Source organism: Temnothorax longispinosus, chromosome 4, assembly GCF_030848805.1.
Source record: "Temnothorax longispinosus isolate EJ_2023e chromosome 4, Tlon_JGU_v1, whole genome shotgun sequence".
Lineage (NCBI taxonomy): Eukaryota > Metazoa > Arthropoda > Insecta > Hymenoptera > Formicidae > Temnothorax > Temnothorax longispinosus.
In genome coordinates, this window is record NC_092361.1 from 12,117,220 (window position 1) to 12,142,224 (window position 25,005).

At 35.8% G+C, this 25,005-nt stretch overlaps 1 protein-coding gene across 2 annotated transcripts; it reads left to right on the top strand.

Moving 5' to 3' along the window:
• LOC139812339 (uncharacterized) lies at nucleotides 1–24,914 on the top strand. 2 transcript variants are annotated; one of them, XM_071777088.1, is made up of 9 exons: nucleotides 1–815; nucleotides 2,242–2,388; nucleotides 3,094–3,225; nucleotides 4,242–4,325; nucleotides 4,588–4,815; nucleotides 5,881–6,084; nucleotides 7,945–8,136; nucleotides 13,988–15,390; nucleotides 16,120–24,914. In XM_071777088.1, exons 2-9 carry the CDS (start codon nucleotides 2,368–2,370, stop codon nucleotides 16,781–16,783), a joined length of 2,928 nt encoding a protein of 975 aa, XP_071633189.1. In that variant the 5' UTR covers nucleotides 1–815; nucleotides 2,242–2,367; the 3' UTR covers nucleotides 16,784–24,914. The 2 variants fall into 2 exon arrangements, with proteins under 2 accessions (XP_071633189.1, XP_071633190.1); XM_071777089.1 differs by having other exon boundaries at nucleotides 16,138–24,914.
• The last annotated feature ends 91 nt before the right edge of the window (nucleotides 24,915–25,005 follow it).

Consider the following 25,005-nt stretch of genomic DNA (forward strand, 5'->3'; position numbering starts at 1 on the left):
TGGGTAACCATATCTTCAAAAGACAGAAAACTTAAAGTTGACGTCGTTTGCATAATTGTATAAGCTCCATCCGGTCCGGAAGAATACCTCGGCATTCGACATTCCTCGTTCAGCGTTGTTATCGATGACCTTCCTAAACACTCTCATTAAATGTTATCGGGTGAGAGTCGGCCTCTCAAGGTTTATGGCGTCATTCGTTCATGCGCGCAGCACTGCCGATCACCAGCAAGCAAGGATCGCGATGAAGGGAGCAAACGACGCGCGGGCATCGACGTGACGCATCGCGACGCCAGGCGGGCAGAGACAGCAGCCTCTGTCGACGCCACGCCGACGCCGACGCGGATGCGGACGCGGACGCGGACGCGGACGTCGATGCCAACGCCGACGCCGAGGTTGAGCCGAGCGTCGACTACCCCCGTCTGTCAGTCGGAGCGCCGTCGCGGGGGATGCTCCATACGGTGAACGGAGTGATCGGAGGCTGGCGGCAGTGATCGCACGCAGCACGTTCCTTGGGAGTAGATCCACACCCATGTTTCACGGTGACGCGCTGCTACGGCGGAGTGTTGGGAGCGCATGATATCATGTGCGATATGTATCGCCGTACTTTCCATTCTGCCATCACCGCTTTCTCGTTAATTCCATCGCGTCCGGCACGGGGGTTCCTCGCGTGAATTTCCTCCTTTTTCCCCGATGTATAGATAAATCCTGAGTCCGCGAGCGTGCGACGACGGGATTGTGATCTTCGCGTGAATAAATCGCGTGAAACGCGACGCAAGGATGTGGCGGGTGTCGTTCAGATGTCCACCAAAGTGGCGGTAAAGTACAATAATCACGTATGGTGGATGCATCTACAAAACCTGCAGGACTCGCATGCTAATTGCGTGACATATCCTTTTTCCTTTTTTTTCTTTTGGTACATGTATTTCTTTCTCAACTAATCTGAGCTTTATAAAATGAGACTTTTGAACTTTGTAAAACGGATATTTATTAAACGGTCGATAGATAGCTATGCGTTTGAAGTAAAAGTATTCGTTCTATATGAATTTTGTTCGCCCAAGTATAAAGATCATTCACGAAATTCAATATTCAACAACAATTGCTCAACCGCGAGCGATTCTTCCAGCAGTATCCTACCAGTTGTTTGATTTATTCAGAGAACAGCTAGAGAACTGCATCGAATGTCCGAACGTTTGTTTTTTTTTCCAGAAAGTGTGACGTTGCATGAGATTTTCGCGCGTTCGTATCGTTACATCGCTTCACAGAATCGCCACATTCGCGCGCATTAGAACGCGTCGCGCGTCGTTGAGGGATGTTTTTCACGGGATACCGCGCGCGTGTCAAATAAACGCGTATATAGGCGTTTGACGAGGCTGGATTAATTTCGCACCAACATGTGAGCTCGCGTTATAGCTAAGCTCACACAGTCGAGCGATTGATTTTGCAATCTTTACATAAATTACGCAAAACGCGCGAGCACGTGGCTGTCACATAACTATCGCTACATTTCCTGCCTAAAACGTCGATATGGTTTCCTCGACGTTACCACGGTCGCGCAGCTTACTCATTATATATTGTTTTCGAAATAATCATAAATATCATGAAAAAAAAAAAATATATATATATATATATACCCACACAGCACAGGATATCCTGAGGACGTTTGTGCATCCGCTGGATATCCACCGGATATTGAATTATCCACTGGATATCCACCGGTTATTGAGATATCCCAAATGTCTGTGAGACGTCTCTCAGATAAAGTGTGCTGTGTGGGTATATATATATATATATATATATATACATTTTAGAAATAAAGAATGCTTTAATTTACAGGAAAAGAAAGTAAGTTTAATAAAAATGCTTTTCCGTCATGACAAAAAAAACATATATATACCATCATAGAAATGAAAGTACAAAAAAGAAAGTACAATCAATGTACAAAAAAGAAAGTAAGTTCAATAAAAATGCTTTTCTGGGATGTAAAATAAAATATCTCTGGTAGAGACTAATAAATTTTGCGGTATAAATCTGCATCGTACGAAATTTCATTGAATACCGAAATACTGACATGAATCATCTCCAAGCGGACAATTCGCGCATCGATAGGAAACTCACTTGTATGTGTTCATGATGCAATATCGCGGTGTCCCGCGTGACGTAATCTCGACGTACTTTTCAAGCGTTTACAATGAGAAAGGAGAAAGAATTGATAGATTCATATTGTTGTCATGATACCTGCAGGATCGTAGGAGAAATCCCGCATTTCGGTGAGAAGCGAGCGGAAGGATGGTAGACGGCGCTGAAATGACGCAATTTGCTTCCTAACGCCAGATAATCGTCCAGTTCGAAGGTGGACCCGGTGGCGTCATGAATCGAGAAAACGAGGAAGTACGTGTTGGCAACCGCGAGAGCGTCTGTTCACCCTCTGCGCTTCTGTCGTTTCTTTTCTTCTTTCTTCTTGTTTTTTTATGATCGATCCAGATTCGTCGTACGAAATTTATTGCAATCATGGAATATCTGAATGTAGAAATAATTAAGAATACTTTCAACAAATATTTTTGCATTTAATTAAATTTAAAAGACAGTTTGTATCGTGGAATCCACTCTTATAATTATATTTAAAAAAACATTGTTGTTCACGTTTTTTTAAATTTAATTTTAAAAAAACTATAGCTTTAATGTAATAATTTATGATTCTGTGACAAAAAATAAAAAGTCATAACTAATAATTACAGAAATTAATGTTTGGTGTGACGTAATAGATGTCAGAGGTCTATTTAAAAATTCAAAACTTGAAATTATCAGTTTTACTTAAGAAATTATTATCTCAGAAATAGGTATATATCTTGGCCATGATATACGTTTATCTAGATAAAAAAGATCTACTTTTATTAATAAATAACGGAAAAGTGCATAAGAGGTCAATAGCGTTAATTTAATACGCCACAAAAACCATCCAAGACAAATTTGTTACTTTTATTAGATGTAACATTATTTCCGCCAAATATTAATTTTCGATAAGCGCGCTCTCACGTTTTCCGCTCTGCGCTCGCAAATAACTGACGACCTTGCGCATTAATCTTTCACTCTCAGCAGCGACCGGTCCCTCAGACGCTGTGCGGCGCGCTGCAAAAGGAACCGAACTGCAAATGCTTGGTGCTGACGGTTCTTATATACGGCTGTCTCGCGGCAGTAACATGGTGCAGATGCGCTAACGTTACCAAGGTACGACCAATTATGTGTCGCACAACCGATTTCATCCCGTTAGAGATAGACAGACTGAAACATCGAATTGTTTTAAATCACGACAATTTTATTAGATTTTGAATAGCCTCGATTATTATCCAAAAATTTTTAAACTTTGAAAATTTTGAAATATTCCTACATTATTAAGAGGTCTCAAAAGTCTTTTAAATATATTAAAAATATATCTCCTCTTTCATATTATTGTTTAAATTTGTTTTCTGTTTTATTACAGACAAAAATAATTATTTTATTTTTACGAGTTTTGAAACGTTTCAAACGTTTTAATGTTTCTTAAAAAATGTTAAATGTGTGATTTTTTAGACACGCTTGAAACTTTTAAAATTTGTCAAAGTTTTGCTTAAATTTTCAGCTTCAAATAATTTTCAAAGATAATTTAAATAGTAATTTAAATATTTATACGATTGAATTGTTTAAATTGTTCATCTTTATATGCTATACGCGTAATAATCTTAATACGTTTTTAAAATCATACCTACAATTAAAAAATATAAAGGTATCACAAAAATGATATAAATTGTTTCGAATATTATTTGGAACTAAACAATTCTGAAAGATATTAAACATCTTTAAAAATTTCTGTACTAAGTTTTGAATTTTTTTTTAACACTTTGAAAACATATTGTAACATTTTACATTATTATTTAAATCCATCCCCTCTATTTTATACATCTAGACATGATCTTACAATTAGTTTAAAAAAAATGTTTGATATTCAAACGCTTATAAAGAAAAATTTTCTAGACACACAAGACGTTTAAGTATCTTACAATGTATAAAACTTTTAAGATTTTTCAAGACTTTAGAAAATTTTCGGTCTGGAACAATATTCAAAGCAATTTGAATCTTTATATGATTAAATTGTTAGAAAACTGTCGAAAGAAGGCTTCAACATCCATAATTACATGCCGCGCCGCACATGTGGCGAAACTTCTTTTGTAATCCTACAAGCAAAAATTTTTTCTCTTATTTCTCAGATTATGGTCAACTACACCAAGTTCCCCATCAGAAGTACGAGGCACGTATCATCGCCCTGTGACGACGGCTATATATATATTCCGGTATGTATACAGAAGGGAGATATGGGGAAAAGAAGGAAAAAATAAAAGGAAACGACTCTCCTGCCTCTTCTTTTTGTTACGAATCAACCCTCTATTTTGTTCCTCTTTAAAAAAAAAATTACCCGACGAAGAGTAATATAATCGACTCCCCTCGCTCGGATCTTTTCACCGCTCTGCACGCACGCTTGGATGCACGTCGCGTTTTTCCCTCGGCTTTTCTATCACCATCATCTCGGCCTCTTTCCCTCTCTTTGTCGTACAGGTGGCATTTATGGGGATGCTGTATCTGGTTTATCTGGTGGAGTGCTACCATTCGCCAATCAGGATCGATCTATTACACGCGGAGAGCCAGGATAGTGTGCTGTCCAAATTGGCACAGCTAAAGATGGCACAGCCGCGGATATGGTGGAAGGCAGTTTCCTATCACTACGTGCGCAGGAAACGGCAGATTACGCGTTACAGGAACGGGGATAATTATACTACCACGCAGGTGACGCGCCGCATTGCCTCTTATCGGACATGCTTTCCTTTTTAACCCTTTCATGCTTTTAGGTGCAGCCCTTTTGAAATATTCGTAAAAATTGTTTAAAAAATTAAAAAATGTGTTAGGCTGGGAGAAAGTAATCCGAATTTTTACGTAAAAAATATCTATTAAGAAAAAAATGGTTAATTTTTTTTCTTTTTATTAAACTAATTGCCGTTTGAATCTGTTACTTTCTGCCACCTTTCAGGCAGAAGTTAGATTCCGCGTCGATAAAAGGCCGACTCCTTGATCACGAAGAATTCTTTGATTTATTTCTTGACTTCGGCCTGCATCGATCGAAATAGGTAATAATTTGAAAGCACAGCATCTGATGAATAAGCAGGGTGCGGAAGAATTTTCCAGTACAAGTCTGTTTTAAGGTGGTCACGGTAGTTGCAGCTGTCTGAAATTGGGCGTTATCGCGCAGAAGACAAATCTAAGTTGGTATATATAACGGTCGTTTTCCGAGCAATGTCGCGTCCAAACACTATAAGTTAATTGTTGATATAGATCTCAGTGGTGACTGTTTGACGTGGCGGCAAGAGCTCTTATAGTAAATAACACTTTATCTGACATTTTGTCAAATCGAAATAAACATACATATATGATAGACAGGAAGGCTTGTCTTGCAGTAATTTAAATGTAGGATAGGCAATCTATTGGAAAAAAAGGTTATTAACAAGAATTATTACAGTATGCTGTATCGCCATTTATCCGTGACCCGGATTACTTCTTCCCTAATAACCTAATTAAAGGTTCAGTACAAATTTTGACATATCGATATCTTTCCACATCCGCGTTGATAAAAGTACAGCCTTATTGATCCGAATTATATGTAGATGCTAGATTTCTACTTTAAAACAGTAATTCGAGATACTAAAGTTTCAAAAGACCTCGGATAGTCTGATAAAAATCGTAAATGCAAATATTTCGTTGCCTATATGCATCGCGAATACATAGCAATTGATGTTGCGATAGCAGAAGGGTTAAGGACGCGCTTGATAAACCTCTTTTCACCCCCTCGCTCCACAGGTCTATTACGAGAGGGTGAACACACACTCGGCCACTTCCCACTACTATTACGACTATTGCGGAGTGAAGGACATCAGTAAGGAATTGATACTCGAAGCCAAGATACCGATCACGAAGATCACGCTTACCAAGGGCTTTGCGTTTTCGAACATAAGGTCCGCCACGGAATTCGAGGAGGCACGGTCACGATTTTTCGCTGAACAAGTATGGAAATATGTGTGTGCATGTGTATGTGTGCTGTTGGCTGTTGTTAACCGTCGTTATCATTGTTTCGTATTACACAAACTCGGGCTTGAATCTCTCATGGACGAGCAAAATTTAAATAAGGGAGCGGGGGAGAGAGAAAGACGTTTTAGACTGCGTTTCGAAAACTTCACTCGGGTGCACACCAGGAACGATGCCAACTTGGAAAAAATATTAGAAGAGCGAAATGCAAGAAATTCTTATTTCAAATAATAGCCTTTTTAGTAATCTTTACATTATCTGGGGGGGGGGGGGGTGAAATATACAAAACTATGTAGATTATATCCTTACATATAAAACAAAGTATAGATACAAACACAGAATATTTAATGTACATACACAATTGGAATAAAAACTTACACTTATAATCGTAAAAAGTTTGTATAACGAATTTTATTTCGACTAATAAACTTGTTAACAATATAGCATTTAAATCTAACTGTATCGCCTCTTCCACATGTACGTACATGTAAAATGCTTAAGGAATTTAACGAATTTTGTGTCGCAGTATTTATAACAATACAAAATTACTTTTTTCAAAAAAGGTAAAAAAATTGCGTGTACTTGGCGCCTTTTTTTACCTTTTTTGAAAAAAGTAATTTTGTACTGATATATCACGCATTTTGTAGTGTTAAGCAGGGATCGGCAAAAAATATATTAAAAATATAAACTGGTTTGTCCACAACTTCCAAAAACTTTGCTATTATAAATTTTATTCTAATATATATTGAGATTAAATATTAATAATTCTTTTAGAGTCTAATCTTTTTTGTGTGAGAAGAACATATTTAATTTAATTATTTTTTAAAATGTTAGAGATTGCTAAATACGAATATAAAATTTACCAAAATTTATTTTGTTGTTATTGCTTTCGTGAATAATAAATATTTCCAGACACTAAGATCTAAGATATAAAATCAACGTCTATCTCATAATATAATGGACTCGATTCAATTAACGATCACTGTAACTATACGTGTAGGGCATATACTGGGGCAAGTTAAAACATGAGGCAGGTTGAGACACCTCTATTGATATCCCGAAAAGGATGATCGCCAGCGGGTCGATATTATAATGCCGTTCAATAGGTGTCATTGTCCACAAAATTTTTCATATTGACACTGACATTTGTGGCCGGGCATGACATGACGGCGCGAAGAATCTTTCAATTTTGAAAACCATCAAAAAAGGTGACTAAAATTTATGTTTTGAATGTCACGTCTTTAGTATTGATCATAATCCTTATCATTTCGATAAAAGGGTGAAAACTTATATTCGGAAAACAGGATATTTCTGCATAGTTTAGGCCTTGGAGATCCATACTTGAGTGACAGGTTGTGGCGGTATTGAATAATCTTATAAAGCTTAATCCTCGGTTGTCACACCACTTTTTTAAACATTTTTTAAAGAATTTTTTTAATATGATGCCACTCAAAAAGTTAATTTTTTATAATGAGAATACATTCTACAATGTTTAAACTTAATTCTAGAATTTGTTACGATTCATTTAAACTGTTAGTTTTTGAACTAACATGAAGCTATTGTTCCTGCTGTAGCAAACGAACTACATCATCAAAACTCTTGTCATTTCAAAATTATTGTGGGGGCGCCGTCTCCACAATCAAATTATAAGGGAGGGGGGAGTGTTCTGCCCCCACAAAGTTGGCTCCTATATATACACCAGAAGCGTTCTGTCCTTGTTCAATTTTTAGTAAGTAACAAAGATAGAAACGATGCGGTGTGCACCTGAGTAAAGTTTTCGAACGCAGCCATAATCATTTTATGCAGGAATGTGGGTAACTAAAAACTACATTTGCCCAGGAACTCAGTGACGACTATATGGAGATGAGAGAGGGTCTTGATCTCGGATACAATGTCAACACGATGCTGGTTGCCGTTCTTGGTAACCCGTGGTTCACGAATCGCTACATTTACTGGTGTCTGAGCGCTCTACTGCTTAGCTGGCCGTTACGAGTAATCATTGAGTACAAAACGCAGTACGCTGATTATCAGGTAAAAACAATCTGGAAGAGTCAAGGACTTTTATTTCAATCGTTTCCCTTGAGATTTTATTATTATTATAATAAATTAATCGTTATATATAAGTTCGTTTACTTATACTATTTCAAAAAATTTTTTTTATTCGTAATCACGTCTTCATCCTTTATTTATTATAAAATTATTATTTAATCATTGATATTTTACTTATTGATATCTTGTAATGTCACCCCTGATTGCATACATGGGCACGTGCGCGAAAGAGATAGAATACATTACGCTCGACACACACGAAGAAAGAAAGAGAGAGGTTGGATTAAGACATATAAAGTAACATAGAATATCTATATAGAGTTTCAGAAAGTATAAGACAAATTTTAGAAAATGGTAGGTCTCACCAAAAATATCATTTTTTTATTAACAAACTTATGTCTCTCTTTCGACGCATCTTTGAGAAGTTATGCGTCCTTGTTAGATTATCTGAATGGTATACATCATTCCAGTAGACATTAGGGAGGAGTTAATTGATAGGATCATGGGAGCTTTTGATCAAATCAGGAACAATAATATTGAAATGTTCCAAGCAGTAAGAAATTTAATGCTACATAGATACGATAAATGTAATCATGATGCAAGGCAGACACTTTGACCATCTTTTGCAATAAAATACGTAAATAAGATTTTAAAAAAATACAAAATTAAAGAACGTGTGGACTAGTAATGTTAGACATCACGCGCAATGTTATCATGAGTTGCCTATTTCACAGGCGATCCGAACAAGAACGCGTCGGAGGACACAGATTCCCTATAACATAAATCGATTCTTTTTATGAGATCTACCATTCTTTAAAAAAACCCCACACTAATTATATAGAAAATGGGATCTCGGTAAAATCGGCTAATTTTTGCTTCCTCATAGAGGAAGCTTTGTTTTCGTGAATTTCGTATATGAACCTTCGATTGCGTATAAAGTTGGGTCTAATCAACTAAATTTAAAAGAATTATATATGAAATAGGGGTAGAAGAAACCAACGAAGAGATTGGTTTTTGAATTTGCTGATTTTATTCACTGGCGAACGAAATTATTACCGATATTGGTTTTTGAGTTTTTTCTGCTAATATGTTCAGATTGTTGTAAAACGTCGAAATATCGCCTAAAAAAAAATGTCCGTATGTGTGTATGTGTGTGCAGATTTGATGTTGTGGTTGCTCTAACTTCCGCAAATATTGAGATATCGGGTTGTTTTTTTTTTAATCGATAGAGTATCATTCAAGGAAAGTTGGTATTGAATTTGGCGATAATCGGTAAAAGGGTTCTTTTTTAAAAAATTTTTGAATTTTTTAAGAAATGCCCGTGGTTGCTTTAACTTTTGTAAATTTTGAAATATCAATCTATTTCTAATTTTATTATATTCTTCAGTCTTTTCTACCCCTATTTCATATATAATTTTTTAAGATTTGGTTGATTAGATCCAGCCTTATACGCGATCAAAGGCCTATAATTTTGATCGCATATATAAAGCTAAGTCTAATCGACCGAATTTAAAAAAATTATATATGAGACAGGGGTAGAAAAGAGACCGAAGTAAAAATTGTTTTTTGAGTTTTTGATGCCAATGTGTTGCTTATGTTCGAAAACGTCGGATTTAAATTTTTGAGGATCGATTTTGAGGATCGGTTATCCATCAAATAACTTAGGGTAGATTGAGGCGAATTAGATTAATATAAGTTCTAAGACAATTTTCGTTAGTGTTTTATTTTAAACGAGCTATTTTATCGTGCTAATTAGTAATCCGATTTGCCTCAATCTACCCTATACATTTTTTAGGCAGAAATCGGTAACTCTTTCACCAATCTTTGCCAAATTCAAGACAACCTCCCTTTAATGATACCTTATATATAAGATTACGTGTATGATTTGTACACTTTTTAGGCACAAATTGGTAACCCCTTCATCGATCATTACCAAATATTTAACACCAATCTATCTTTAATGATACTTTATTCATAAAAAAAGTGTGCAAGTAGAAACTTGCACATTGCTTCCTCATAGTTTTTAAGTGTGCAAGTAGAAACTTGCACATTGCTTCCTCATAGTTTTTTAGTGTGCAAATAGAAACTGCACATTGCTTCCTCATAGTTTTTAAATGTGCAAGTAGAAACTTGTACATACATTGCTTCCTCATAGTTTTTAAGTGAGCAAGTAGAAACTTGCACATTGCTTCCTTATAGTTTTTAAGTGTGCAAGTAAAAACCTGCATTGCTTCCTCTATGAGGAAGCCAAATTAATAAATCTAATAAATATCTACTAACAATTATATGCATACAAAAACAGGCTTCCTCATAGAGGAAGCAATGTGTAGGTTTCTACTTGTTTAAATATGTTGTAGCTTATTAAGCTTATATATACTGAACAAAAAATGTAATGGGCTCAAAGCTAAATAATGGACAGTTTTTTAGCTTTAGTTTAGCTACAGCCAATCAAACACGAAAAATTCGGGCTCTGCGAGTATTATATTCTTACTTTTGGCATAACCCAGGACGACACAGATAACCTAGAACAACATGGACGTCACACATACACACACCCACACGCACCCACGCATAACAAAATGTCTGCAAAAAGACACTACATGCAGTGGCTGTATTGTCCATAAAATCTATAAAATATGTGATCTGACGACATTTTGTCATTGGGAAAAGTTATTGTACTCGCCTAGCACAATTCGGTACAATTTTAGAAAATTTTAAAATGTGAAATATTTTCTCACCCCTATCCCCTTTATTTGCAACCCTTGCAACTTTCAATACTTTTCAGGCCGTTTTTCTTGTACTGAGTTGTGCTCGACTAGCACAACTCAGCACAAGTCGCAGAATTTTATTCCCTGTCACAATTAGTTATAGTGGTCTAAAAATTGTAATTCCTAAAAATTGCTTTCTTTAGATAGTTGTGCTGCGAAAACTAGCGATTTGTGGTTGTTTTATCATTACGAAAAGTTATTGTACTCGCCTAGCACAACTCAGCACATTTTTAGAAAATTAAAAAATGTGAAATTTTTTCTTACTCATATCCGTTTTAACCCATTATTTTCAATCCCTGCAACTTTTTATACATCTCCGGCCGTTTTTTTGTTATACTCTAGCGCAACTCAGCGCTGCTTGCAGAAGTTCGATAAATGCGTTGTAAAAATAATTATTACACAAATTATCACCTATCTACCAAAAAAATTGAGTTTGTTTCGGCAAAAGTGCGGGACTGGTATAATTTTGTTTTTATTTATTTTCTTAATTGATATTGAAGTTATCGATCTCGCGTTTGCAGCACAAGTCAGCACAAACATAATACAATATGGCACATTAAAGAAAAACTTAAAATTCGGAAAGTACGGGGCTATCAAAAAAAATTTTTATTTTTAATTTTCTCGAGTACGCTTTGAGTTACAAAATTGCGGTTTGTGGCACAATACAGCACAAACGTAGCACAATGCAGCACAATTAATAAAAATAGAGAATTCGAAAAGTGCGGGGCTAACTTTATACACGTATGAAATTGGGCTGATTGCTTGGTCGTTCTCTTCGTCGACGCAGTATATATATGAACTTTTTTGTTTATTTTGATGAGTAGAATACTCTCCTGAAGTAACGGCCCACATTTAAGTTACATTCTGTACACTATCATTCTATAGAACTATCTGAATAAAGAAAGGGGTGTAAAAATCGCCATTTTTTGTCCTCAACGGGAACCTCTAAAACATGCTTTGTTACCTTATTTGAGGTTGAAAGAAGAAGGAAATAATACAAATATCCCAGGCAGCACATATTAGTTTCATATACGTTTTTTGAACGTATACATAGTTTCATAACCATAAAGAACCATTAAGGAGGTTGGTTAGCTCTCCATGCGGGGAGGCGGCGCGCGGCAGGGAAAAAGCATATAGGTTAGATTTTCGTCGCGTGAAATAAACGAATTTTAGCAAATAAATATGTAGAATGCATTTAATTGCTGTTTCTTAAGGTTTAAAAAGAGTTGATGGTACAATTAAAACCCAAATACGTTATTATCCACATTGAAATGGAAATAATAAATGTGGTCCTGTTTTATTTTTACAATTTCTTGATAACTATAAAGACGAATTATTTCAGTCTTCGAGAAAGTTCTTCCTAAATATGTAAAAAGTTATTTGCACCTATTTTCACTAAATTCTTAACATTTTTAATATGTTTTCGAGAGTTACATTACAGGTTAGGTAACATTTTTGCTGTGTCGCCCGTGTATAAGAGAGAGACAAGAGTATAACTTCAATAATAATTAATTACTCGACAACCATGCAGACGATTGTCTTCAACTTTGGCATGGACATTCCCATAGACGAATATTCTCCATAAATTTGAACTAATTCTTATCAAATTGATTTGACTATATAACCACCCTCCTTAAGAAACGTTTGAACAAAAATGTTTTTGAAACCATGATTTTAAGAAATATATTTTTTACGTTTCTACAGCAAAAATACCTATTTGTTAAATTTTTTCTTTCAAAATTATAATTTGCTTTATCTATATATATAATAGCTTTAAGAGCCTTTTTTGAAACATTTAAGTTTATATTGCACTAATTATTGCACAAAATAAATAATTGTTTCCATGCACATATATCCATGCACTTATTTACTTAAATTAATTTTGTCCTACCGGTCTTAATCTATTTGTCATCGGACAAATCTGAGCTTAGAAAAATTCCAACAGTTGTAAAATAAATATTCTGAATGTGGCCATTGAAAGAACATTTATATATATTATACGTGTGTTCCGTTTTAAAGAACTTCCTGAACTGGTGCACACCAGTAATGCAATTAAGTTAGAGTGAGACATCAGACAAATATATTTTGTTTCACTTTAACTTATTGCACAAATGTGCACCAGTTCAGGAATTTCTTCGAAAAAGAATACACAAATGATATGCATAAAGCTTCTAGATTTCACATCTTTTTTTTTAAATACATGTCACTTGAGTTAAGTTAGATATATTAAGTTAGATATATTGAGTTAAGTTAAGTTAGATATATTAAGTTAGATAATATAATTTTGTGAAAAAGATATAAAGCTACCACTTAGGTTAGATTTTTGAATTTACAAAATACATTGCGTGTACTTGGCACTTTTTTTTACCTTTTTTGAAAAAGGTAATTTTGTACTGATTTATATATACATTACATTTTTATTCATTTAGCGTTGATGGATAGGTACATTTGGATGGAATATATTATTGAATGTCTTTTTTTATTCATAATTTCGATCTTCTTATAGGGAAACAAGATTTATCATTGTACGGTTCGGGTTTTCAACTTTTCATGCAAACCAAGGTTCACCCTCACCCACCCCTGCCTGCGGAGGAGGGGCGGTAGCTACCGCCCCTTCTTCGTCTACATGTGTACTGTCTATACATATACCAGCAAATTACTTCCTTTAGCACTGACAACTGGCAAATTTTTCAAACTTTTTCGTTAGTAACTTTTTAACAAACAATGACCGAGGGCTAAAACTTTCTGAAGGTCACTCAGAAGGGTGACTTTGACAACATTTTAAGGTCAAGGTCATCGGAGGATGGTCCCCTATACTGCATAATTACCAAAATTTATTTTTAATTCTCATTTATTAACATGCTATGTCTGTTAAAATTTTAATAATTTTGTCTAGAAATTAAATCAACACAGCTGGAACATTAGAGAGTGTCCAGAACATTTTAATCCAAAATTTGATTAAACACTTTAAGGAATTTAAAAGTTTAACAGGATTTACTTTTTTTATATATATAAGATAATGTACGATAAAATCTACGAAAATAAATGCAAGGGTCTTCTGTCAGGTTACCAAGCTGTTTGGCGTAAATTATGATACACCAACCTCCGGTGAACCCATCCACGCATCTATGAGCCAGCTAAGCCAGCCAGGCTCTTACATGCTGGCGCCCAGTTACAGCGAGGCATTACTGATGGAACCAGCAACGTCTCGCAACGAAGAGCCGGAACAAAATCAAACGGATGTCGCAACCGACATGGTGCCCAGCTACTCCGAGGCGCTTCTCTACGAGCGTGCCGAACAGTACGATCGTCGCAATAATGCGATTGTGAATAATGCTGGATGCGCGAGCAATGTGGAGGCGTCTTGCAACGTAGACGATCCCAGGCGAATGCTATCCCCGATGCCATGCGAGTGCCACTGCCCTTGTCCTTGTCACGAGAATGTGAACGACTACGACCTCAGGACGATGAACGAGCGCAGCTACATCGAGATCGCGACCAACAGAGAACACTTACCAATGAGCACCGAGGTTAGTGATACATTCGAGAGTGAATTAGCGACGCTACGGACAACGGCTGATGGGCGATTGCATCCTCCCGCAAACTTGGCTCCCTATTCCATGGACGATCTCCAAGTCGAAGCGTCTCCAAGCAGATGCAGCAGTTGTGGCAGAATTTCCGCCAGCACGCAAACGATTAACACTGACATTCCACATCCTCCCCATGTTGTCACTAGGAACAAATCTAACGAAGGTTCTCAGACTTCGTCGACGGATTTCATTTCCGGCATGACGTCTGAAAGAGAGTACGGGGCTATACCCCGTGACATTTCCGAACCTAATTTAAGATCACGATTGGAACTAGCGGAACTCCCGAAGGACAAGGTCAGAAGCCTGGAGAACATATTAGAGAACGAAGAGGAACTATTAGGAATTGGCAAAGCTGGCTTTGCCAACGTACAAACGAATCTTCCGTACGAAAGGCCGCATCCTCCCGAACGCTACAGGAGATTCCCGGCCTCCCTTCCGCCCTCTTTGACTCATCATCGTTCCCTCTCCCTCGACGAGACAAGCGTTTCCCCAAGAAACATGGGTGCCATTCCGAAAACTGAACCGCGTAGCAGGATTATGGTGAATCCTATGTCAAACGAGGCCTGCTGGAAGCTACCCAACTCGAAGACGTATTTTTGCTTGAAGTCGATCTTGAAGCACAACAGGCGCAGCTATACGTTAGTGACCGCGGACGAATTTCAAAATCTCGCCGAACAGGATGCTAACCGTGGTCTTAGATACCTCGACAGTTTCGACAGAGGCGAAAAGAGCGATCGCGATATTCAAGTCGATAAATTGGCCGATCATTCGCGCTCGAGGGAAAGATTGAATCCTAGGAGGAGGATGCCGTCTTTCGAAGAATTTATGTCGGCAAGAGACAAAATGTATATCAATGATCAGAAACAGGAAAGCACTAGGTAAGTCTCATCATCACCCTGCTTTTGTTGTATTGTATTAATTTTGAATGATCAGCAATCTTTCTCTATGCATATTTTTTGCGATAATTCCAAGCAAGCTTTATCGATTATTATTGCTGATATTATTTACTGCTTATTAATAATTATGCTGTGCTTTGTTTCTGCTTACTCACCACGTATAATGGCGAATTATGGCTGTATTCCGGTATATTATGGCTGTATTGTTATTAATTGGTAATCATTTCATAATCATTGTTAACTTTCAACTTGGCGATGTATACGCGATTATGACGGATATTACGCGATTAAAATATGTCTCCAAATTCTCAAAAGTTTTCCAAAAACTATTTAAGTTAAATTTGTACTCTTCCTGGTTTATTTTTTTAATTATTTTTATTTTATAAAATCAAAATACTGTTTAAAGTAAGAGAAATATAGAAGTCTTTTTATATCTTAAAGATTTTTTATATATCTTGTGTTTTTCCTTGTATCTTTTATTACAGGATAATTTTTAATTCTGCCATTAATGTCCGCCAAATTGAGAATTAACGTTTACAATGTATGACTCGGAGTTAAGGCAATTACCGCTTATAGATCAGAAAGAGGAATGTCGCATAATGTCCGAATGCAATATTCACTTAAACATAAGTTACGAAATAACTATAAATTGCTATAACTCCAGAATACGGTATACTCAAGCGAGTGGAACAATCGATATTGTCTTTGTAGAACGCTCATTTTCGCCAGTCCGATACAAGAAGTCTTCCCTGGTGATCCCTTCGGCGGCAAGGATATCGTGCCAGTGAGAAATTTGAGGGAACGTAGTGCCAGAGAGGGCGATCCCGTGAACAATCCAGCCATGCTCACTCGGCCAAGTCGATCTCTGACCGTTCGAGACGCAAGATGCTTTTCTACCGATTATACCAGGAATCCATTCCGACCCGACAGCACCACGTATCCGTTACCACATGTCACGCATCCGCACTGGCATGAAAGAGAACTCCAGTATCTTTTACACAACAGACACCCACTCGAGCCAATGGGCACTTCTACTAGAGCGCGGGAAGAGACACCGCGAGCGTATCGAAACGTCGACATCTCGTTTGCTTCCTATGACGGGATGCTCTCCGAACGCGCGAATAGATGGTCGACGAGCTCGAACGAATATGACGATAGATCTCGCGAGGGTCATACGGCTAACCCTAAGTACTTATCGAATAGAAGACGCCAGACAGCCGGTTTGACCAGATCGCTCACCGAGAGGCGTCCGAAGGTCGCTCGTCTCGACAGGAACTTCCGGAGAAGCTTCACAGGCAGAGTGGAAGATTATAGAATGGATTATAGAATGGAGAATGCCAGACGGACAAATTTCAGCATCGAAACGTCGTTGTAACGAGCGTTGATTTTTGGGTGCTAATTGCATCGGTCTCGGTTAGACATGACCGCGGTTAATTCCTCTGCTGTGTAGAATGTTTCTCTAAATTGCCATGAAAAACTCACAATATCGGATGTTTTATTGCGATAATTAAATATCGAGTAAAAGAATATCTTTACATCCTATCATAACTCCAAAGTTTACAGAAACGGTACAATATACATATAACAATATAACATCGGAAAGTATTGATATCTGGATAATTCTATAAAACAAAACGATCTCGACTTTGCATCATAGTTTATAATATGTTTTCAAAAATATCTTGATAAATGGGAATTTGATCTAAAAAGGAACAGCAGATTAACTTGGAAGTTAATTAATCCAGATCGTTGCATTGGTGCAATTCACTCCTAAATAAGATTACTAGTTTTTCTCCCCTGTCTACAATATTATAAATGGGACTATAATCTAATTAGGACAGGGAGTCACTGAGGATTTTGCTGACCTGAACTGTCGGCATGATTCATTGTCAGCCTTAAATTGTTACTTCTTTGTTCCACACTACTTGTATCGTAAGTATCCGTCCTACTACTTTACGAATTAACCATATACGCGAACGGGTCATGCCATTTTTCAAAAGACATTCCAATGCGGGCTATTGCCCTTAGCGCCTTCACTTAAAGGCACTCTCGAAAGAGGACCATAATGTTACGCGCATTTTGGAAATTTGACAATCGGCTATCGGAAAAGCTCGGAAAATTATCCCGTATGTACATGTGCATTCAGCGTTAAATACCAACTATCATCGTTTCAGAATTTTAAGCTCACTTTAATTTATCTATGATTCGTATCAGAATTCAGGATAGAATTTTATCCATAATTTTGCTATTTTATGTGTGTAATACAAAAACTATTTAAAGAATTAGAATACATACACATATTAATATACATTAATAAATTATATACATATATGTATATTATATATGCATATTATACAGGGTGTCCCATGACTCGAGGTCCATGCATTAAGGGTGTGTTATTGAAGTCATTTAGAGTTGAAATTGTTTAATAAACATGTCCATAAATGTTCCTGACAGAACCACAACTATTGAAAGTTAATATGAATATTTGAAACATTTTCAAATAAATATCCTTGGACTACTTTCTTTGGGGGCATATAAAGTCAGTAGTTTATGCAGAACAATCTCGCAATAGAGATGAACTTGTGAACAGAATTATGGATGCAGCAACGCAAATAAGAAATTCTCCTGGCATGGTGGAGCGAGCTGTTAGATCACTTTTACTGAAGACAATACTTTGCATTGAATCTGCAGGAGATAATTTTGAACAGAATTTGTAAATAAACAAGTTAAATTAAATGTCTTTTTTAAATATTCACATCAACTTTCAATGGTTGTAGTTCTGTTAGGAAGCATTTACGGACATTAAACAATTTCAACTCTAAATGACTTCAATAACATTACCTTAACGTATAGACCTCGAGTCATGGGACACACTGTATATGCATGTATATAAGGACCAGTCAAATGAAAGTGAGTCAAGAAAACTCTTACCTTTATTTAAAAAAAGTTTTTGAAAATAATCTTTGAAAATAGTTCCACAGCTCTTCAGAGCTTGATAAAATTAGACTGGGCGCATAGTATCAACTTACATCGACTAAACTGTTTAATCGATGTCGAGCAGCAACAACGATTTCTTATCAACTAAACAATTTAATCGAGGACTATATTATTACAGAATGAGTGTATCCAGTTTTAACGAGCTTCTCGTGTTAATTCCCAGGTAGCAGGATGACGTCTAAAGACGTCTTAATGATGTTTTATTTTATTGATGTTAGAGATGTCATTAAGACGTTATTAATACGTCATTTGACGTTACTCGCTGCTACCTGGGTTAACCTATGTATTTTAGAAAGTATAATATTTTTGTCGATAATATATTCATACTCTGGCGTAGTAACACGATCGATGATAGTCGATCGACACTTTCATCAAAAAGTTAACAAACTGTCTTTTGACTTTTTAGTCGAGTCGATATCAAGTTGATGAGTAAGCGCGTTCTCATAATAACTCTAAGCTTTTTAATGATCTACTAAACTATAAATCGACGCAAAGAGTCAATAGTATGCGCCTAGTCTTATTCAGGAGCCATGGCTCCTGAATTAATGCTAATATTGCCTACATCACAGCCATGCATCCGGCTAGAATTGCCAAGTTCTACTTACTACATCTTAATCAGCGCTCTTGCTGTGATACAAGTCGTTTTAAGCCCGTATCAGACTACGGATTGGGATTGAGATTGGATAGAAATTTAATCAATCAGAATAGAGAAAACTTACCTCAAGTTTAGTGAACTTTGCGTTCATTGGTTTGACTTTACAGCACCGGGATGGTAAGACCTGTCCTCTTTCAAACAGTTTCTATTTGTAACACCAGACGTTACATATCGATATCCTCTCCGCGTTCTTTATCGAACAACTTTACAGTTACTCAACCTAAGCAGCAGAAGGACTTGAAACAGTTTTTCGCAGGGCTTCCAGAAGCCGCTGATCAAGGCAGCGACATGGACACACTTGACATCCCTGCTTTCACTCTCCCTTACGACGATTTGGCTACCAGACCTGTGTTTTGTCTGTTGAAGACAGATAATAGTCTCCTCAATCGACAAATCAGGTTCTTCCACATGTACCAATGGTGTTTGGGTATTAGCTCGTCGGCTGGCAATGCATCGAAAGGAATATCCCTGATTTTGATCTCGGTGAATAGGCTTTTTAGCTAATACGCTGATTGTTCATTGGCGCATTTATATAAAGATGATTACGCTATTTCTTTCTCAGGAATTTCTCATGAAGGTGAGAACTAGCGCACTCTCGAAGTTCAAGGATCTGCTGATCAGCTTTCTGATCACACCCACTTCACCGACATCCTTGATCCGTGACCTTGGGCTTCTGCCTGGGTGACTGTCCGACAGATTGAAAATATTGTGACATAAAATAAAAAGACACGCTTTTACGTGTCAGATGTTGACCATATCTTTCTCTCTTTATCTTTTGTATCCGAAGAGTAGGACTTTGGGCTTTTTCAGCCTGTCCTTCTCTCTGCAACTGCTTTTTATAACGCTGCTATAGCGAACTCGAGTTTTAGTTAGACCCGATTCCGCAACTGGACTCCTCCAGTCGTTCGCTCCCTAGGAATACCATATCTTGGAGGACTTTGTTTGAATTATTTGAATTGTTAAGGCCTCCGCACAATGAAAAATATAAGGAACAGCTAGATATTAGCATTAGGACTAAAGAATCAAGAATAAAGTTGGATGCACGATGAAAAATACAGGCAACAGAAACAATGAATAACACAGGCAATAGATTTTATCGAAAGCCGTGTATTAATGCTACACCAGCTTTATTCCTGATTTCTTATTTTTAATCGCTAATATCTGTTCTTTGTTCCTTATATTTTTCATTGTGCGGGGGCCTTTATTGTTATTTCTGGAACAAAATGGAACTAAATTCTATTTTTCGTCCCACAAATACCGCGATCGCACGATTTCATCCGGATAGAGTCGCGAATGCCCGGAATTTGATTCGTATTCCCAAAGGGCACACGGTATCCGGGAGGCACTGTTTGCGACATAACTCGCCCCTTGCGCCACACAGCAATAATCGGTTTAGTATATCACTATAGCTTATACCTTATGTGGAAAATTTCTCTTCGTAGATTGTACTCAGTTACACCTCCGAGTGTGACCTTATGCCTTTCCACCATTCCAAGATGAGATAAATCCATTCGGAGGGGGGGGAACAGCACTTTTATTACTTTTATAAAGTGATAAAAAGGATTTTATCATAATATCTTATGCAAATTATAGAATGTTTAAAACTTACTTTAAACGATATATAATTCGCGTCAGATCTCTATTCTGAATAAATTAAATAGGGTAACTCCGATATTTACGCCGCGCGGGGATTTATGTCACAGAAGTTAAAAAAAATAGAAGCAAAAAAATGAAGGTATTTGCTCGCGATCATTCTGTTATTATGTGCCTTTATGCCATGTTAGTGTTGTGTTGTCATTTCAGTTCTTTACTACATATTAATATTAACGAAATCTTCATGAGTTGAATTGATTTCTCAATGTAGTAAATAGCGCGATCATATTATGACCAACGTAATATGATTACTGTAGGGAATGTGAAAGGTTTAATGGTTATTTCATGATACATAAGTGTAGAGGGATATAATAGTAATAAGTGGAATATACCAAAAATACAAGTGCATAGCTCCTGTATTCTTTATTTAGCTTGATATTTTGTATATCCCATCTGTTCGCAATATACGGCATTTTTAGCGTGCGGGATTTATGCTATAGTAGACGCTCTGCAAAAATTGAAATCTCCTATGTGTTCTTTTTCCTTCTTTTTTTGAATCGTATAACAATAACCTTTAATGCATCTATCGTTCGACTATTTTCTTAATTCTTAAAATTTTATAGTTTTATAATTTGTTTATTATTCTTATACCTTAATAAACTTTTTACACACATTTTATAATTTATTATATTTTATTGCCTTATTTATAAACATTATTTGTAATTTTTTATAAAGTGTATATTCCATCTATGAATAGTCATATATCCCATTCTTATGGGATATATGACAAAAATACAAGTGTTTCTAAAAGTTTTTTTTTTTTTTGAAATACAAAGAATAAATATTTCATATTTTTAATTTTTTTATAATGGTAGACAATATAAAGTTTTTATTGGTATAATTCATTTGCCTTAAATATAGTAAATAGTACTTGATAAATTAAGATTTTCTTAGATGCGGCGTATATACCGGAGTTACCCTATGCAGAGAGATAGGGAGCTTCTCCCGATTTCAATAAATTTGAAATTTACCGCTCTGCAGAAAAAACGTCGTATTTGTTGGCACAAAAAAGATATACATAGATATACTTAAAAATAAATATTATAAAGAAAGTCAATAATTTAGTTGATTACATAGCACAGTGATATATATTTTTGAAATAATGACTGTCTATAAACTTTCATAATAATTGAAGCACTTGTGAAAACTATTAAATATTTTTATCTAATATTGATGACTATAACTGTGTCTAACGACTTTCAAGAGATTTTAATTTTTTTCATAGAAATGGTCAATCATGCTGAAATCTTCTGATATTACTGAGTCATACAACTCTTTAGCTAAATTTTTGGCATTTTATTATGTTTATTTGTACAAGTTTATATATATATATATTCTTTTATACTATCTGCTAATAAACATGACTGACTTTTTCTACGGAGTATAGTTTCTAATTCATTTTATTTTGTCTCCTTATGATAAAATTACAGTTACTTAGTTTCAACAACTTCCCGATTATCTGTCACTCTATATGTGTATATTCCAATTTCTCAATTGCTTCTTGCATTATATGGTATATATAAAATTACAAATAAAATGCTATTCTGAATCTTGGTACAAACAATTGTTTTAAGTGATATAAATCGTTTAAAGTGAGCCTTAAAAGGTATTTATAAGAAATTCTAGACACTAATATTATGGTAAAGTTATTGCGATTTATGACTTGACAAAAAGAATCTAGAAGAAAAAATGATTATTTCTTTTAGCTCTTTTTATACTTGATACAATTAGATCTCAAAAATGCTCGATTTGTAGAAATTTCAAGTTAAATTTGTAAAAAAAAGACATTTTCTTAAATTAATTTATCAAATATTAACTTAATTTATTTAATAAAGAAAGATATAGGCTCTCTAGATTAATAATGTGAATAGGAGAGGCAATTAGAGCCAAGCGCGGTAATCAAAGCGCAAACAATTTGTAAAAATAAATATATATATATTAACGTACGTTTCGACACATTATTCGTGTCCTCTTCAGCGTTAAAAGTTCCATATACGAAGATTAACAAAGATAATAAAAAAGAAGTCGTGTACAAGGCGTAGTCAATAGACGAACAAAGCATAAAAGACGCAGTCAAAATTTAAAAAAAAAAAAAAAAAACAAGGATTGAAATCCTATGGATGTACCGTTGTCGAAATCCCAGATACGCCGGTAAACGCTCGCTCCGCATCCCTCGCATCTTAGAAATAATCTCGCCAGGTTGAAAGACCAGGTGGGTAAGAAAGATTCGAAAGCCCTACCTGTACCATCAAACGGAGTCGCAATGTGGTAGAGGCGTAAATTATTTATGTTAAAATCCGATGACTAATAGATTTACTTACAGCGCAATTGCAGACCGGAATATCGCATTGTAACAACAAACTTCACGGTTCGAAACGTCGCGAATGAGTGAGGCATAGGTGGGAAGGTTAACATAATAGAGACTGGTGTATAAACCAGAGGAGGGGATAAACTCTCGCATCAAGTTATTCTAAATTTTAGACAGTCTCTCGATTACATTTAAATACGCGTCCGGTAAACTCTCCGCATCGGTCTGTAAATTCAAACCGTTTGCCTGCCTTTTTATGTATATCATTTCCGAAATCAGACGTTTATACCCATAGGATTCATTATCTAAGATTTCAACGCTATTCCAATCGAAATCATGATTCCATTCTAATCTGTGTTCAGTTATGACAGAATGATTTGGAGTACTCCAATTAATATGATTACGATGCTCCTTGATTCTTGTTTGCAATTGCCTACCCGTTTGGCCCACATAAGAAGCATCGCAATCATTACAATTCACCTTATAAACCATCACGTTACATTTATTCGGCCGTGGGAGACTGTCCTTGTGCGCCTTGATGAATGTACGCATTTTATTTAAGCTGTTATAAGACAGTCTCACATTCAAATCCCTTGTGGCGTTCCTAAGCTTTTCAGTAATCGTCGGGACGTACGGTAACGTGAAAAAAGGAGCAACTTCCTCTTCATTCTGTCTTACATTCGTATTCGAGTCTCTGTTAAACCGAAACTTAAGACGATCGCGCAAAATTCTAAAGATGAATTCCAATGGGTAACAATTATTGAGTAAGATTTCAATGACCAGTCTGAGATTTTTAGCATGCAAGGACGGATGCGACGACAAAAATGCCCTATCTATTAGGCCTATGGCCGTACCTCTTTTTTGGCATGCAGGATGCTGCGAAAAAAAGTTTAAATATCTGCCAGAAAATGTCTATTGACTACGCCTTGTACACGACTTCTTTTTTATTATCTTTGTTAATCTTCGTATATGGAACTTTTAACGCTGAAGAGGACACGAATAATGTGTCGAAACGTACGTTAATATATATATATTTATTTTTACAAATTGTTTGCGCTTTGATTACCGCGCTTGGCTCTAATTGCCTCTCCTATTCACATTATTAATTTATTTATTTATTAAATACACTATAATGTAAAAAATTCCATTTAAAATCAACTATATTGTTAAAATTATTTTTAAAAATTCGTAAATTAAGATTAACAAGATTTTTATAATTATACTAAATTTACATTATAATCACTATCAGAAAGATGGAAAATTAAGGCTTTAAGAACAACTTATCCATTATATGGCTTACAATTTTAATATTAAAATTTATATATTCGGTAATCTAAAAAACTTTCATATTACAAATTTGAGCAAAAATTCAAAAATTTTAAATTTATATATACTCTATATTAATTTCGTTATTTTTAATTTATTAGTTTTGATGTTTTTGTTTTCAATTATTTGACAAATCCTTTGAATAAGCAATTAAAAAATGTAAAAACTACCTATGATTTAATTTATACTTATTTTCGGAATATAGGTAAAAAATGCAATATATTTAATCACAAAATCCGTTTTAGGGTTAAAAGTTTTGATGACATGAACACGGTAAATTTTATTAAAATCAGAGTTATAAATATCTGAATAATATGTATGTATTGTTTCTCTTAGGATTATATAATTGCTTATATACATTCTTACAACTAGCTTAATTTAAACTTATCCTATTTTAAATTTAATTCAATTCGCTTATATTATCTCTACCATATATCAGTTTTTCTGTCTTCCGGATGCATTAAGAGTTCCATACCTCTCTCTCTCTCTCTCTCTCTCTCTCTCTCTCTCTCTCTCTCTCTCTCTCTCTCTCTCTCTCTCTCTCTCTCTCTCTCTCTCTCTCTCTCTCTCTCTCTCTCTCTCTCTCTCTCTCTCCCCTCTCTTTTCCTCCCTCCCTCTCTCCCTCTTTCCCTCTCCCCCTTCCGCCTCTTCTTCG

Excerpts from the sequence above, each read along its gene's own strand:
- LOC139812339 (XM_071777088.1), top strand. The coding sequence starts at position 2,368 with ATGAATCGAGAAAACGAGGAA. Across the intron at positions 6,085-7,944 it reads CACGATTTTTCGCTGAACAA|GAACTCAGTGACGACTATAT; the intron begins GTATGGAAATAT and ends ACATTTGCCCAG. Across the intron at positions 15,391-16,119 it reads CAGAAACAGGAAAGCACTAG|AACGCTCATTTTCGCCAGTC; the intron begins GTAAGTCTCATC and ends TTGTCTTTGTAG.